Here is a 17423-nt window from a genome sequence, read left to right on the forward strand (position 1 = left end):
AGGCCCACCCTAATTTGGTAGGACCTCGTCTTAAATTGATTACATCTGCAAAGACCCTACTTCCAAATAGGGTCATATTTACAGGTACCATGGGGTAAGAACTTGAAAACAGCTTTCGGCAGGGACATAATTTAACCCATGACACCACCCTACGCTGGCAATCATGAAGCACATGTTGAGATGGAGGCTTGGTCAGCCTGAGTCCCAGGGTGACTGTAATCAGAGGTTTGTATCTCCTAGTTTGCCTCATTGCAGTCACATGTCCCCCGAGTAGAGTGGCAGGCTGAATCAACTGCCCCAGGTAAAGCATGTATCCTTCTAGCTTTTCGATGAGTAAATTTAATTGACTCATGTAAATTAAATGTGTCCACACTGTATATCTCTTTCTTGTAACCCGTCTCCAGACTGTCGTCCATAGGATATACTCTCAGTGGTCACCAGTTCCCGAGGGCCTGCCAAATGCCTGTGTGCCAAGAGGAGTGTGTGCTAAATTAGACGCAAGGATCCTCAGCCCAGCGAGTGTATAATCTAGTCTGGTGGGCGAGATAGAAAAGACTATCCGTGTTGGCTGACATTATCAGAGGACACCCAAGGAAGAGACTTAATAAGAGGCAGTGCGTAACAGGGCTCCCGGTATGTTTTAAGGACTGTGCTAAGCACTTGAAGGTATTATAATCTTTAAACCCCATGGAGGTTGTATACCTTGAGGTTGGTATTTTTTTATCCATTTTATAACTAAGAAAACAGAGGCTTTAAAAGAGTTAAGCAACTTGTCCACTGGTCACTGAGAATTCCAGTCCAGGGCAGTCTGATTCACAAACCTGGCATCTGTGGACTTTCCTGTACTGCCCCTTCAATTCAGCTGAGCCTCGATGGTGTGCTAGAACACGGGAGGCTACACTCCGAACTACACAAAGTTGGCTTCTCCTTCTATAGTTATCCCACGGCTGCATTGATCATGTGGCACACTTAACAGTAAGGAAGAGAACAGAATAGTTAAACTACTCATCAATTTCTAGTTCGGTAATGGCCTTCCTAGCTGATATTTATGAACTAATTAAACTCAGCCTTTCATCTTTCTAAGATGGAACTACCTTTCAGACTTCAATTTTCTAACCTGGCCATGGATGCAAAGATCTGTGATATCAGAGGCCTTCATTTCTCTTCTAAAGCATTAAAACAATTAAAAGAAACAGCAGGATCAAAAGAATCAATATGAAACCAAACCAACCCTATTGTTAAGTGTTTCCAACCTTGTTTCAAAACAGCCTTATGAGGATTGTTTTCCAAACAGCAGTGTATGAAGACATCTACTTTTGAAAACTGATTTTCCTATGAATACGTATCTGGTTTTCTATGCTTGGAGAAGCAGGGAATACCCAAGCTGGCGTTCAGTAGTAACAAATATGAAATAGACCATTAAAAAAAAAGTTGTAGGAATGTTAAAATCCTTGTTGACTGGTTTTTACGTTTAGCCAGCAGCATTCCAATGCTGGCGTTGGCATGGAGACTGGAAAAGGAAACTTTCCACCAATCTGTCACTTGCTACTGTTCCCACTTATTTTATCGTGGATCCAATTTTAACAATTTTTTAAAACATAAAAAAAAGTTTGATGCTTATTTGCTTTCTCTTTCAAGACGTTTCTCAAGCATAAAAACACGCATGAAAAAGCTTTTTAAAATCAAAGATCTAGTTTTCCAAATACTCAGCTGTTTTCATTAGGATAATTGCCTGGTTTTTTTTGTTTTGTTTTTCCACGTTTAGTCTGAATGCTTTGCCATGGGGGAGCCCCACAGTCTGAAAGTAACTTTGTCCCCACTCTCCTCACTGCATTTATTACAGAGGCTGGAAGACGCATCTGCTTTTCAACAGTTTGTGGTCCTTTTGAGACCAGGGAAAGTTGAGGTTTCAGGAAGAAAGTTGGGCTTCCCAAAACTTCGGTGGCAGCAAGTTTGGTATGGTCACACCTAGGATTTCTTGAAATCAATTTCGTTGAGGAAGAACAGTCTGAGATTCTTGGAGCTAGGCTCGAGGTCACAGGTGGAAGGCAAATCTGTCACTGGTCCTCTCGTAGGTGGCCTAGAACCCAGTAGGCACTCAAGTCATGTTGACACATATGAACGAATCCCAGTACCGCCGTATCGCATCTTACAAAGACTGAAGGGTGATTATCTTGGGCTAGAAAGTAAAAGAGAGAGCTGCCTACCCAGAGCTTAAGGGGCCTCAGGCTGGCATCCGAAGCCTGGCGATCTCATTCTGCTTTGGCATCATTCTGAATTGCTCTGCTTGAAGCTGGCGCGATGTTAAAGAGAGAAAATGCATGCGAGGAAAATCAGAGAGCAGAGGGTCGGGAACAGATGTGAGCAGAAAGGAACAGCATTTGAAATGAAAGAAAGAAATTGGACTCCCACAGCTGGAAGCACAGACCCCCTCAGTGTCGTCAGGGATGTGGGTAATTTTGCCCTCCCTTTGTTCTCCCCCCACCCCCACCCCCGTCTTCCAAGTTCCCAGGGCGTTTGTTTGATGTCTTTTTCTGTTCGATTACTGGACCCTAAGGACGGACCGAGGGTCAGTAGATGACATACAAAAATGAACGAATTGAGCGGTTCTTATCACCTCCCTTGCTCCCCCCCGTGTGTCCACAGCGCCTAGCACGTAGTAGGCGCTCCTTAAACATCTGGAGAGCAAATGAGCTGCAAGTTTGCGGCGCTGAGCACGTGGAACTGGGGAAACCAGGACAGCAGAGGAGGGTGTCCCCGACCACAAAAGCCATGCGGGCGCGTGCGGAAGGCTGCGGCGGGCGCTGCCTGCGTGGCGCCCGGGGCGGGGGCGCGGGGGCCCGCGGCGGCACGTGCGCGGTGAGGACGCGGGCCGGGCCGGGCCGGGTGGGCGCGGGAGGTGTGCCCGCGCCGTGGCCCCCGCGCGTGCGGCTGCCCGGGTGGCGGTGTGAGTCACTGCGGAGCTTGTCTTTATAGCCGCCGGCAGGCTCGCGCGAGACGCCGGCCCGCCAGCCAGCCGCTCCGCGCTCCAACCCGCGCGCCCCCAACGGCCCCCCAACCGCCGCCCAGGCCCGAGGGCGCCATGAGTAGCCCGCGCTGCGCCCCGCTGCTGCTCCTGCTGCTGCTGCCGCCGCTGCTGCTCAAGCCCCCCGCGGGGGACGCCGCCGTCATCACCGGGGTAAGCGGCCCCCGGTGCACCTGTCCGCCCGGGTCGCGCGCGCCCTAGAGGCACCGGGTGGGGGGCGGGGTGGCGACCGCAACGGAGAGGCGGGGGCCACCGGGAGGGTCATCCCGGGTGGGGACTCCTGCTCCAGTCGCCCTTTGGCGCACTTGGAAAAGTGCCCTGCTCCCAAACCCGCGGACGGCCGGGACATCGGGCGCTCCCTGGAAGAAAAAGTGACCACAGTCTCACCTCATCACCTGCATCAACACCTTCTCCCGCTTGCTTCCCCCTCTCTCCTCGTGTTTGGTCTGTTTTTCTCTTAAGCTGAAAGAAGTTTCCTTTCGCGGTTTTCTCAAGCACTTTCCCCAGACGTTCCAGCCTCTGTCCTTAAAATTTTAGTGTCCTGAAATGCAGAGGGGCAAGACCAGTACCCCCAAATCCCGGGAGCCTGAATTCTGTAGTCAAGGAGTTTGCTCCCCGAGGCATCCTCCGCAAAAACCCTTGGAAATAACTTGGTCCGAGGACATATGTGCACGTTGAAAAGCAATGTGGACGCTGCCTTCTGGGTTCCAGGTTTTTTGGTTTGTTTGTTTTTGTTTTTCCAGCGTCCCGAGGTTCTCCCTGTAGAAGTTTTCCACTTCCAGTTATTGGTAAAGCACCTCCAGCGCTCTGGCTTAATTCTGGAGTAGGTTGCCATATAGATGTTGCAGTTTAGAGAGATGTCTTCATCATTTGTACAAGCAGGAACTAGTTCAGGTCTCTTCTGCGTCCAACAGTTTTCTTTGTGTGGATCCGAAGGATGAGTTTACAGCACAAGATAAAAATGTCTAGTCTACGTCAACAATGCAAAATCGCTACCATTTCCTGATTGTTAAATGCTTTACTCTTCTTTTTTAAGTCTGAAATTATTTTACACCTCCATTAAATTATTTCAGATATCTAAGTGCACACAATAGGGTTTAAATAAAACTTGTGTGTTTGAAATGATGATACGCAGATAATGAAATAACATTTAAATTTAAGGGAAATGTCATCGTCTTGAGAAAATTAAGCTCTATTGTCTCCATGTTGGTTAATAGGCTTATAGCACATTAAAAGTCCTCATACTAGAACAGTATGTGGTTACAGCCAATAGATATTTGGGTGACAGCCAAGAGATGCTTAATTATAAGCATTGTGATATTTATTAGAATAGTTTGTAGAGATTTTTACAAATGTATTTGAATAGCTTTGTCAGTCCCTGTGGTTGAAAAAGAGTTTTTACAGGTCTTTCGAATACATGAGAATTGAAACCTGATGAGTTTTTTTCCCCCCTCTTCCCCTGCTGGCTCATTTTAAATTTCTCCTAATCCTCTGAGTCCCAGATTCCTTTGTGATATAAGTATCTTTTTGTTCCATTCACAAGACAACACTATTTGAACAGATCAGCAGTGGGTTAAATATGAAGGGCATTAGGAAACAGCTGTCTAATTAAAAATATATAAACCTATGCAATTCTTTGTATGTCTGAGAACTGAAGCTTTTTGTGTTACAAAATGAAATTTTATCACATTGAATGTTTATCTGTTAAGGTTTAGACTGGGCTTATTATATAATTATGTGTGCTGTTTTTCTTGTTGTTTTAAATCAGTGCTACCAAAAAAAAAGAATTTAAAAAATTTATCTAAAACAACATGGCAATAAAGAAATGTAGTTATGTTTCCATGACAGGAACCATCTGGAGTCAAATAAAAAACTCAATAACTTATCTAGATATGTCATCTCTAGGCTGTTAAACGTCCAAGTGATTGGTTGAATTTTAAGAGATTTTGGCTGAATTTTGATTGTCTTATTAAAAGAGCTAGTGGGGCTTCAGAATTCCTGCTCTTGAGCATCTGTTGAAGTAAAATATTGCCTGAAACCTCCACCTTAAATATTTACTTTTGGGGGGGGTAGTATATGTAGTTATTTTTAGATTGATTTATATGGCCACATAAATTTGTTAAGGCAGTATTGGAAAAGATCGAGTATTGAACGTCTCATTTATGGAATGTAAAATGGCTACATATGTGTGATTTCTGGCATTCAAATAAAAATTGGAAAAGTGGGGATGTTTATATATTTTCCTATAAATGTTCAAATACCCCAAGATGAAAATTGTAGTTTAAATCCAGATATTTGTTTCAAATAGCTCGAGAAAAAATTCTTATGGAGGAAAGAAAACCAACTCTAAAGCAAGATAGCTGATCACTTTTAACGAAAAAATAGTGAATAAGAGTGTGCCCATATATTTCCATTTTGAGAAGTTATAGCTGTCCCCAAAACCAAGAACTCTGAAGAAGTGTTTTAGTTGTTTCCATGAAATCTACATTTAAAATTTGTGTCTAAATTATACACTTTTTAGCTTCTTACGTATATAGTACAGGTTGCTTTTACCTTATCACTAGCAAAACATTACTGCACACCATTCAGACAAAGCATCCTGTTTATGGTTGGTTTAGGAGAGAAGAATAGTTCTTCAGATCTGTTTTCATGCAAATAAGTTTAGACTTCATTATTTACTTCTACTTAGTCAAGTATGGAAATTCTTCCATAGTTAATTCTTTGGTTATATGTATTTACAATTTTTTATATCAGGAACAACAGTCTTGCGTAATCACTGTAGATAATTGCATCTGTCGCTTGCATTTCTAAATCTGATGGATCTTATAGGATAGTTCAGGTAATTTTGTAATGTACACATATGTATATCCGAAGCCAATAATTTCCTTTTTGCAGGTTACTCACCCAGAAAAGAGTAATATAAGGCAAAAAGTCTTGGTCTGTCCATTCTCAACCTGTGAGATTTCTTTCTTTCAAAAGGAAGTGGTGAAAATCAAGACAGTGGTGTGAGAAACATCAAATCTCGTGAACCAAAATGCAAATATTTGAAAGAGAAAATGAGTAGTATTTCAAAAATCGACATCAGTGCCTTTATGGGTCTGGAGTATTTCATGCCAGATTTAGAGACCATTTAAATCCCTTTTTAAAATTGGGCCCAATGTATTCTGCAGTTAATAGTTATAAAATCTTGTGATTCGATTTATGGAGTTCCTAATGGCCATGTATGGTAAAAGACTAATATAGACACGTTCTTCAAATTCAGAGCCGGTTCATCCATAAAGCGCAAGAAAAAAAGAGCTCATTTTGTTTTTTAAAAATCTTGTGGTTTAAGATTTTCATAATGTGTGGGCCATTATTTAGGTGATTTTTTTTTTTTTTAACCCAAGTGGGAAAATCACTTCTGGTCAGATTTTGTTGTAAATATGTTCAAGCAAATGAAGATAACACTTCTTTTTTTATATGTAAGATTCTTAAAATCATAGCGGTTGGATATTAAAAGGGCATTTTTTTTTTGCTGCTAATTTTAGATCCCCTTAGCCTGAGTCATTCCTGTTATCTGTATTTATGTGTTTGCTTATTACATTTCAGGCCTGCGACAAGGACCCCCAGTGTGGTGGAGGCATGTGCTGTGCTGTTAGTATCTGGGTTAAGAGCATACGGATTTGCACACCGATGGGCAAAGTGGGAGACAGCTGCCATCCGCTGACTCGTAAAGTTAGTATATATATTTGTGTTCTTGGTGCTTCTCTTACATTACAGTAACTCAACTCTGAGCAAGGCCTGTGTGACATGAAACCCAGGGTAACGTGCTAGAAGTTGGGAATCAGAAGCTGAAGTGGAAAACCACTTCCTCACTCCTTTCCCTTTCCATTTGAGAGAATTGTATCCTTTACCATCCTTATTCTATTAATCATTTACATATCATGCTTCTCGTGGCATTAGAAGCATTTCATGAAAATAATTTCAAACACTTAAATTTGCTTAAAAAACTTTAGAAGATATATATATATATATCTATATATATAGATATATAGATACATATATAGTTTATGCTGCTTTGCAGAAATCAGAGTATGCACGCTCTTGAAAAGATGTTTAACATCAGACCTGCCGAAAAGGCAGAAGTAAATAAGTTTGTGTTTTGGTTTTTGCAGAAAATCATCCATGATGCAGTCACTCTTGTACCTTCACTTGAAAGTCCTCTATTTTGACTCTCTCCACAGGATGCCTTGTTCACAACCGTGGAGGTCCATGATATTTAGCGTGCCGGTTTGTTATCTGACAGCTCAATATCACAATGCCCTGACACCACTTTTGAAAAGTGATTGCCAAGAAGTGGCAGGACCAATGGCAGGACTGGACAGGGCTTTAGAGGTTGTGTCCCCAGGGGTTGCAGGCTCTCTTGACTGCAGGGGTCGGGCAGCTGTACGAGACATCTGGAAGGGGGTGGGTGGCAGGCAGGAGAGAGCAGAGAAGTTTGTGGAGCCTGGAGAATCATTGCCCTTCAGATTCAAAACGTTTGAAATACAGTATGAGTACAGCCAGATACCCCAGGGATGCCAGGTTGAAGGTGCCTTGCTCTTCTAGTGGTACGTCTTCATTTACCCAACAGTTACGTGGGGTGCAGGGGCAGGGGTGTGTGCTGAAGGACAAGTCCCAGGCCTGGTGGCTCGTTGGCGGCGAGTTCAGTCGCCTGCAGTGTTCTCTCTACACGTGGTATCCTCTCGTCTTAAAATAGGTTGAATGTTTTCAAAGCAAGCTAGATTCCACCTTCTGCTTCTTTTTTTTTTTTTTTTTTCCCCACATGCGGCTTAGGGTTTAAAACTGTAGTAGTGCCAAACATCTTTCCCGTCCTCCAGAGTTACAGATAACAGCTAATATTTTGACTCTCTTGGAATGAAATAAGGAAGGATGTATATTGGCTTGGGTTTCGCTCTGTGCGCTGTAGTGGGGCCCCTGGTTGATTGGACCCATCTGAAGACGGCATTGGGCTCTCCTGTGGTTTCCTTGAGAAATACTTCCTGTTGTGTTTAGACCTTTCCTCCCTGTGAGCCGGTCTCGTCGTTTGTAAGCATGATATGCACCTTTTATTCTTGGCCATTTTGAGACAGGAAATGTTTTAAACCATTAGTTGTTTGGCTCTGTGCCAGACTCCACCCCTCCACACCCCAGGTGGGGAGGGATGGTGAAGCCCCAGCCGCCTTTGACCTTGATCTCAGTTTTTATCATCTGCCTTATCCAACGAGAGTCATCTTTTGTCCATTGGAGTCGCTGTTGCTGAAAAGTTGACTCTTAACTCACCCTCCTTTAAGACTTACGTTGTCTTCGTACAGTGTTAGTATAACCTCACGTGTGCCCCAGGTACGAGAATCTTGGGGCCAGTTTGCTAAAGCGAGTGAAGAGTGACACATTCTGGGGGACTATTTTTGTATGAATCACAGTACTAGTTGCTGCTCGTTGGATGCAGTGGTGTACCAGACACTGGATACTAAGTGTTGTGGATGTGTTTCTCACGGTAATATTCACAGGAAGCCTGCGAAGAAAGATTTACTTTTGTCCTATTTTCCGTGCAACAACGTTCGGCCACAGAGGGGCTCAGTGAGTGGCTGAGGTCCCAAGGTGATAGGTCAGAGGGCAGGCTGTGGATTTCACTTCTGTCTGATGCTCCATTGTCTGTGTGGTCTTAACCACTATATTCTTCTACTTCCGTGAAAGCTGCCGTCGTGTTTAATTTGAACATGTTTTTCAGTGCAGTTAACCCGAACTGGTTTGTGTGGGGAAGATGCTCACTGAGATGAGGGACAGTGGTCCAAAGTTGGCCCCTGTCTCATCCTGTAGTTCCAGTGAGTTTTCCAAATCTGAGATATTTTGACAAGAGAACCAGATTCTGCCTCCCCGGGTTCGTCTAGTTTCTAGTTGAGGTTTAGTGCAAGGTCAGTTCTGAAAGGAAACAAAGTCATTCTCCTGCCGTAAACCCAGGGACATCTCTGTGCTGTGTTTTTATCACACTTAATAACGAAGTCTATAATAACCGAGTAGGATTTTCCTAATAGAATTAAGTGATAAAAGAACTGAAGTACTGAAAAAATAAGATTTTAATGTCAGATCTGAACTTACCCCCTTCTCAGATGCCCACTTGAAATGTGTTTCTAGACCTCGATGTTACAGCTTTTCATATGGGTTATTTTTCTGTCTTGAAAACACATTTTCATAGGTCATTTCAATGACCGAGTTCTAGTCCCAGAGTTGTTACTTGTCTTGGGTGAAATTTATCCCGGTGAAAATCTAGTTCTTCCGGAGTATCTTTCAATTATATTCTATTCAAAACAACTCAAGAACAAACATTTTTTAATAAACATATCCTGGTGAAACTCCACTCTGAAGTTTTAGAGCTCATTAGTAGATGGTAAAAACGTAGATAGAAAATTCTTTTTAATGCGATGTGTTTATTACTTTTACCTCCCTGTTTTCTTTTTCTTTGGTTAAAAAATAAAGTGGATTAACTCTGACTGTGGTCCCAGGTATTGGTGCTTTAAAAACACGGGCTATGAATAGGTGAGGACTACACCTACTCAAATTTTAAACTTTCCATTCTGGTTTGGTCTTGACATTAGCCACAGATGTTTGTTTATTTTGATAAAGTGAACAGTATTTGATGAATGAAACTGAGACCTTTAAGTAGAAACTGGTGGCCCCTGAGTTTATTTTACTGTTTTGTTTCTCAGCTGTATCAATTAGCTTGTAGAGTTTACAGTCACTGCTAGGCTACGGTTTTGTAATTGTAAAGTTTTTAACTTCACATTTGATAATTCAAAAATAGAATAAAATATGTCTACTTAAAAAGAATAGGATGCCTGTTTTCTAAAGACATTTTTAGGCAAATAATAGTTTTAACATGTATTGATTTTTAACAATTAGTTTTTTAACAATTAAGAATGCATTACTAAATCGTTTGTCTACTGGGAATACTTTGCTGTTTAAGAAACATTCGTTTCTATTAATACCCACACTTCTGGAGTTTATAAAGATTAGCCATGTCCATCCCATTCTGATTACCCATTGGCTTTGGAAGTTTAGAATTATGTGACTAGTACTTTTATTCTTATTGCTTATTATTTTATCAAAAAATTTTAACAACTATGTTTCCTTCAAACAATTAATCTTGTTTTTAAATTTCATTCCATTTTTTATGTTAACATTTTTAGCCCTCATTTTGGTTTTCTATTTTTATTTTTGAGCTGCACTTTAAAACTTGGCTAATACATTTTCCTTTCCTGAAGCAAAAAATTTCTGATTAAAACCTGGGTCTTGTTCATGTTAAAAAAAAAAAAAAAGGAAGAATTAAAAAGTTATTAGCTGTTTCTATTTCAGAACCAACTTATGGTGAAACATTATAATTTCCGAATAGAGTATAAATTTTTTTTAATACTGACTAAAATATAACTAATATAAGTGCAAAATTTAGCGAAAGATGGGTGGAAGAAACAAAGTATGCTCATTTGCTGTCACAGATGTCCAGAGCCACTGTCTGCATTTGCTCTCTCAGGACAGCTTCATGCCCATGATTACAGGTTCAGATTGGCAGAGAGACTCACAGGACATGAATATGCTTTAGGTTAATACGGGGTTTCTCAACCTGGGCTCTTTTGACATTTTAGACTGGATGACTCTTTGTTGTAGGAGCCGCCCTGTGCATTGTAGGATGTTTATTAGCAACAGCTCTGGCCTCTACCCCCCTAGATGACAGTAGCACCCCGTCCCAGTTGTGCCCACCAAAAGTGCTGCCAGACATTGCCACGTGTTCCCTGGGCAGGGAGGACGGGGGTGTTGGAGGCGGCTGGAATCACCCCGGTTGAGCACACCTGTCTAATACTTCATTTACTTAGCCTTACAGGACACAACCTAGGAAGTACAGCATCTTCGCCTCCTTGGGAACTCATCAGCTCCCTGAGCACACAGCTCCTTTTGCTCTCTCGTCCACACAGGTGCTGTGGCTGCCATACGTGATTGCCAGGGTGTGTGTGTGTCGGGGGTGTCCTCTTGACTCATAGAAACTACCACTCATTTCTTGCAAATCTTTTATGATCCCCCTAGTTCCAGAGGCTCAAGGCTCCCCCAACTCAAGTGCAGTTTCACCCAACCAGTGAGGCTGACCCACCATCCCCTGCTTTTCTTTACTTTCTCTGGGGACACACTGCAGTGGGAGGCCCAGGTCCATGTCAGGTCGGCCTCCATCAACCCAGGCCCCAGGTTAACCCTCTACTCACAGGATGGGAGCAGATAACGTACTGCATGATTTAGGGTTATGTGAGTATATACCTACTCCAAAAAAATTAGAAGAAACAATTTAGAACTTTACCAAATTAAGATACGGTGGCACTCTGCATAGCTATTAAAACCGGAAGCTGTGGGACTTGTCATTTTTATTTTATGCACTGTTATACCATTTGAATTTTTTTGAGCTGTGTACTTCTATTGAAAAAGTTGTAGCAAGCCTGATTTTATTAAGATTAAAATTATAATAGGGCCAGTACTCTTTATGTCACGTGACTAGGCTTTTCTGCACGTGTCCCATTATGTTTCCTTCTTTTACACAATTGACTCTGTTTCGAGAGACAGCACGAATAATACTTCTGTTTCGTATCAGGACTGCTTTCTCTTTAAAAGTGCTGCGAATGTATTGGGAATCATGCCTTCTCAAGAGTGCTGAAGGTTCTGCCTCGGTAACTTCTAGAATTTGCTGGTTGGAAACCTAGACTAATAGAAACATTGGCTTGAGTGTATAGTTGATTGTAAAGTAAACCATCAAGTTGGTACTGAGTGATGAGCTCCTTGGCTCTCTTTGTACATCTGAAGATGCATCTTCCATGAACACTTTCTCATGCATGTGTGACTGTCAGACACCTATTAGGTTTGTCATACAGTGAATGTAGAAGTAGCTGTGAATGGACCAGTCAAGAAACGGGCAAGTTATCTGTGGGGTGTATCGTGTCAGAAGTCGTGGTCTGTGTGGTTAAGAGCTCATAGATGGAGGAGGAAACTGCTACAGGCTGGTCCAGTGAAGAAGGGCTCAGAGGAAGGAGGGAGAAACACAGACTGGATCTTGAAAAAGCATAAAAAGAAGAAAAGGGCATTCAGGTATAAAGGGACCTGCAGGACAATCTAATCATTATGTTAAGTTCAGTTGGAGCAGATCTAGGTTGACGCTTCCACAATCTTGGTGCTCTCGGTAAGAAAAAGAATAACACAAAGATATTTTTGAAGGTTTCACAAAAGCACACGACCTAGTGAGCACGTTGCCAGGGCCCCTCCTAGACCCTGGAGGGACCCTATGTAAGCGAGAGGCTTTGGCTTCTGAGTTTGGTGGCATTGATCAGTGCCAGGCAGGGGGGCTTGGGGTGAAGGGGGAGCTCCAGGACCTGAGAAGGTCACCCCTTTACCTTCAGGGAGGTCACAGCTTGTGGTGGGCACAGGAGTTAGGACACACTCGAGAAAATATTTGTTAAATGCCTGTGTACCAAGCAGAGTGCTGTGTCCTCAGAGACAAGAGTCCCTTTCTTCCCAGAGCCTGGAGTCTGGGCCTGGTGGTATCTGGAAGAAGATGGAGCTGGGTTTGACTGTGACACGTTCCTTTTCTAGCTGGCTGACCTCAGTCAGGTGCGTTAATTCACCTCAAGAGGAGGCCACTTGGCTTGTGTCAAAGCGAGGCAGAAATCTGGCTCCTGCTTTGGTGTGACATTCATACATGATGCCCTGATGTGGCCCGGCCCGTGGCAGGCCGCCAGCGTTAATTTCTTTTTTCTGCTACTTTTGCTGAGGACGACCTACGTGACAAGCCAAAGAGTGACCATGGTGTCGAGATGCACAGAGCACCACACTGAAACCAAGAGGACACTTCTTCTGAGTACCTGAAACTATCTTACTGGGTATCTGCATTAAAATTTAAGTTCCATGAAGGGCAGAGGCCTTTCCTGTTTGGTTCGTCACTGTATCTGCAGCACCTAAAGTAGGGTCTGATATGTTGGTGACACTCAGTAAATGCCTGTTGAATGAATGAATAAAAGACACATGCTTGGCGTTCTCCACGGATACAGTTTGACACCCTTATTACAGTTAGAGCTCACTCGTTCCAGGCTCCTTGGATATCGCTGTCTGTGTTCATTTTTCTCAACCTCAGCACCGTTGACATTTTTTTGGCATTCTTTTATACCAGATAATTCTTTGCTGTGGATACTGTCCCCTGAGTTGTGGGATGTTTAGCAACATCCTTGGCCTGTAGCCACTGGGGGCCGGTAGTGCTGCCCCCTCTCCTCATTTGTGACACACAAAAATGTCTCTGGACGTTACCAGATGTCCCCTGGGGGGCTGGGGGCAGAATCACCCCAAATTGAGAACCATTGGTTCGTGTAGTCGTTTGGGGCTCGGTGAAAGGAATCTCTCAGATCTCAGGGTCACGAGAGGATCATAAAGGTCATGAGTTATGGCATCTCATACCATCCACTTGTAATTGTCCAGGCCATTCCTGCTGCCTCCACCTCCTCTGACGTAGTCTCGGGGGCAACACATGAGCCAGCTATCCGTGGGCCTTTCGACACACACAGTGACAGAACCATTCTAGCACGCGTCTGCATGGAGCCGATGGCCAAGGTGCCCCCGAGTAGACGCTGTTGTTAGAGCCTTGAAAATAATGCTCTTGCAAAAAGACAGCGGAACTGGAATGGCTCTGCCTGTCCACCTCATACCTCCCCTGCCGTCCTACTGCTTCCCTTTCTTCCCTGTGTATTTATGATCTCAACCATCTCCCTGGCCCTTCCAGAACCATTTTGGAAATGGAAGGCAGGAAAGAAGAAAGAGGAAGAGAAGAAAAAGGAAAAAGGAGGTAAGAAGAACACAAGCATGGGAGCACCCAAAGATAACGCCCAGAGTAATCAGCCTTGACCGTTGTTGGACACCCATAGAATTGGGTCCATCCAATCAGTGCACCCTAACAATAAGGTTAGAATGGTTCTGCCACTGTCTGCAGACAGCCTTCTGCTTGATGTATAAAGAAATGATTTAGAGGGCATCTGGAAGATGCATCTCAATTTTCTCCTGAGGACAGATTACTGGTGTGGGGCGGCCTCTTTTGGTGAAAGAATAGGAAATACGCTAGAATGATACCGAAGAGTTGGGAGGCGGGAAGGATGCATTTCCGTGCCTTGCGGAAACTGTAGAAGGATCCCGGAGGCATGAGTCTGTAAGAGCTGGCCTCTCTCATATTACCCTGGATCGGGTAATTTGTCATCCCATTTCATTGAATATCCATTGCCTCCAGGCCTGGGGTTAAACTTTCTCCCTATCCCTTGCAAAGCACTGCAGGTTCTCAAGAGAGCACCACCCCTACAGGGGGAAGAATGGTTTTTGCTCTTTGCCTCTAGAAAGCATACGTGTTTTGAGGGTCCTCCACTTGCCGCGGCACAAAGAACCACCACCCCAGTTGCTGGTTGACCCTCCTCAACCCGGCTTCACCCAAGACATGATGAGCAGGGCTCTTAGAAATAGCAATTGAACAGCTCTTGGAATGAAGCTGACCTTTCACTGCTGGTTCTCCCTAAGCCCAGGTTTGCTTTATTGCATTTCTGCAAATCGAGCTTGCCTCCTTCCCTAATTTTACTCTTATTATCCCCTTGCCCCACCCAGAATTTTGACTTCGTCTCACATCTTTTTTTTTGGTGGTGAGGGGGAGGAATGGTTTCTGGGGGGGGTTTTATAGATTTTTTTTTTTTGGGGGGCCGCGCTGTGCGGCTTGCGGAATCTCAGTTCCCTGAGCGGGGATTGAACCCAGGCCACAGCAGTGAAAGCACCAAATCCTAACCACTAGACCACCAGGGAACTCCCTCACATGTTTGCAGAAATGTATGAATTTATATATTTCTCATTATCAGTGAATTTTTATTTGCTCACTGTATACATGTGGTTGTGCCCATAATGTTATGTTCTTCTCAAGGAGCTGCAGTCACAGGACGCTCTAAAAAGAATTAAAATGAGAACAAGTAGAAGGCAGTGTAGCTTGCTGGTTAAAAGCTTGTTCCCTCAGCTCCCCCTGCCAGCCAAGCTTCAAGTTCTGGATATGTGACCTTGGGCAAGCTCCTAATCTCTCTGTGCCTCAGTCTCTTGTCTGTAAAATGGGTAAATTAAAGTATTTGCCATCTTCACAGAGTGGTCGTAAGGATGGAAAAGGATAATACATTAAAAAAATGCTGAGCCTGTTGTTTGATGAATAGTTAATACTCAGTAAACACTAGCTATTATTATTCAAAGAGATTTCTCAACAAAGTTTTTGTTTTTTAACATTTCCTGCTCTGACTCAGTTTTCTTTTTTATTTTAGGTTCCATTTTTTGGACGGAGAATGCATCACACGTGTCCATGCCTGCCCGGCTTAGCCTGTTCACGGACTTCGTTTAACCGATATACTTGTTTAGCCCGAAAGTAACCACTTTAGAGGAGAAACTTTAAATGTGAACAGCCACACGATGTCCGTAAAGTCTGTTTACCTGTGATTGTGCCAAACAATTAATATGCCAGAAAGAAATGCTATTGCTTCCTCAACTTTCCAAGTAACGTTTTCCTCTTTGATTTTTTTTTTTTTTTTTTTTTTTTTTTTGCGGTACGCGGGCCTCTCACTGTTGTGGCCTCTCCCTTTGCGGAGCACAGGCTCCGGACGCGCAGGCTCAGCGGCCATGGCTCACGGGCCCAGGCGCTCCGCGGCATGTGGGATCTTCCCGGACCAGGGCTCGAACCCGTGTCCCCTGCATCGGCAGGCGGACTCTCAACCACTGCGCCACCAGGGAAGCCCTCCTCTTTGATTTTTAAGTGATGTGTTACTTTTCTTTTTTTTTAATCGAAAGCGGATTTATGTTTTGAATAGAAATGTAAAGTGCAAGGCATTATGGAGCCAGTTCTCATTCATTTCCCTGTTTGTGTTTTGGTTTGGCTTTTTTTTAATGCCAATAACTTGTCCATTTTCACAGAAGTGTGGAGAATAGGAATTTGATATTTTGGTACAGAAACTTTCGTTTTCTTAAAACACCCCCAGCCCCACTGTGTGCGCACACAGGCGCGCGCACACACACACACACACACACACACACACACACACACACACACACACACACACACACACACACACACACACACACACACACACACACACACACACACACACACACACCTTGATCTCTTTCCCTCACTCCTCAGTGAGTTTTAAGACTCTCATTTTATTGTTTGGCATTTCCCTCTGAGCCTCTAGCATTTTAAAGTGGGGATCCACATCCTTGAGCTTCCTGGCAGAATCACTGATGAGAATCAAGCTTTTTGCCTGATACTTAAACAGTGAAAAGAATGTGTAGTTGAACTAGACCCCCCAAACTTCTCTTATATGGAGTGGAGGCAGGGGTGCTTCTGAACTTTAACTGAACCTGCTTATGCAAGTGGGTTTCAGGTCTGCAGTTTGACTAGTATGAGGACAAAAAGAATGGAAGTCAAATTAATTTAGTCCAGATTCCTAGATTTGGGATTTTTTTAAAAGACTTTTCCAGTATAATATTACATTTATTTCTTTTCCTTTTTATAAAGTTACTTTTTTTTTTTTTTAACGAAAGTCTCCTAGTTAGAGATGTTCTAGAAAATGTCACTCGAAGAGGAAGTATTGATTTTAATCTGGCTTAACACTAGTTATCATTTTTAAATCGGTATTAAGTTGTCATTTAAACTTTATTTGTAACCCAAAGGTCTGTTGTAATGGATTGCCTGACATCCCATCACTTGTACCTGTATCAATATTGCTGTGTAAAAATTCTGTATCAGAATAATGATGGTACTATATATCATTTGATTTATTTTTAATATCATATGCTTATTTTTGTCACAGCTGTCAGTTGGTATTACAAGCGGATTTCTATATAGCCCACGTTCTAAAATGGGTAAAGACTCCGAAGTCGGTAATATAGCACTAACAGTGTGTAAGTTTTCATCTTATGTACTGGAAGGTTCTGTTTGCATGAGTTTTAAGGTAGTATAAAAATAATGTGTTAAATCAGTGAGCTTTTGGAGCGTGAAGGAAAATTATGACATGCAAAACTGGCTGTAATCAGGAATGGACTCACACGACTTCACTGTCTTGATTCAGCAAATAGTAACAGGGTGTCGATCATGGGTGGTTAGGCAGGGTGCTAGGTGCTGGCCGGACAGCGATGCCAGTGTAGCCTGGCCTTGAAAAACCCACCAGGTGTTGTAAATGGATTCAACGTTGCAAATAAACAACTTCTGGAATGTGTTTAACTGACTAAAGTGGCCGTGCTGACCCACTAACAGTTGCAAAAAAAAATTGTCCATTTTGTAATTATTTATTCATCCAGG

General features: G+C 43.1%; 1 protein-coding gene across 2 annotated transcripts; it reads left to right on the plus strand.

Moving 5' to 3' along the window:
• Positions 1 to 3082: 3082 nt before the first annotated feature.
• PROK2 (prokineticin 2) lies at positions 3083 to 15498 on the plus strand. 2 transcript variants are annotated; one of them, XM_060163890.1, is made up of 4 exons: positions 3083 to 3178; positions 6614 to 6739; positions 13842 to 13904; positions 15394 to 15498. In XM_060163890.1, exons 1-4 carry the CDS (start codon positions 3083 to 3085, stop codon positions 15496 to 15498), a joined length of 390 nt encoding a protein of 129 aa, XP_060019873.1. The 2 variants fall into 2 exon arrangements, with proteins under 2 accessions (XP_060019873.1, XP_060019874.1); XM_060163891.1 differs by lacking the exon at positions 13842 to 13904.
• Positions 15499 to 17423: the final 1925 nt, after the last annotated feature.

This window comes from Lagenorhynchus albirostris, chromosome 10 (genome assembly GCF_949774975.1).
Source record: "Lagenorhynchus albirostris chromosome 10, mLagAlb1.1, whole genome shotgun sequence".
Classification (NCBI taxonomy): Eukaryota; Metazoa; Chordata; class Mammalia; order Artiodactyla; family Delphinidae; genus Lagenorhynchus; species Lagenorhynchus albirostris.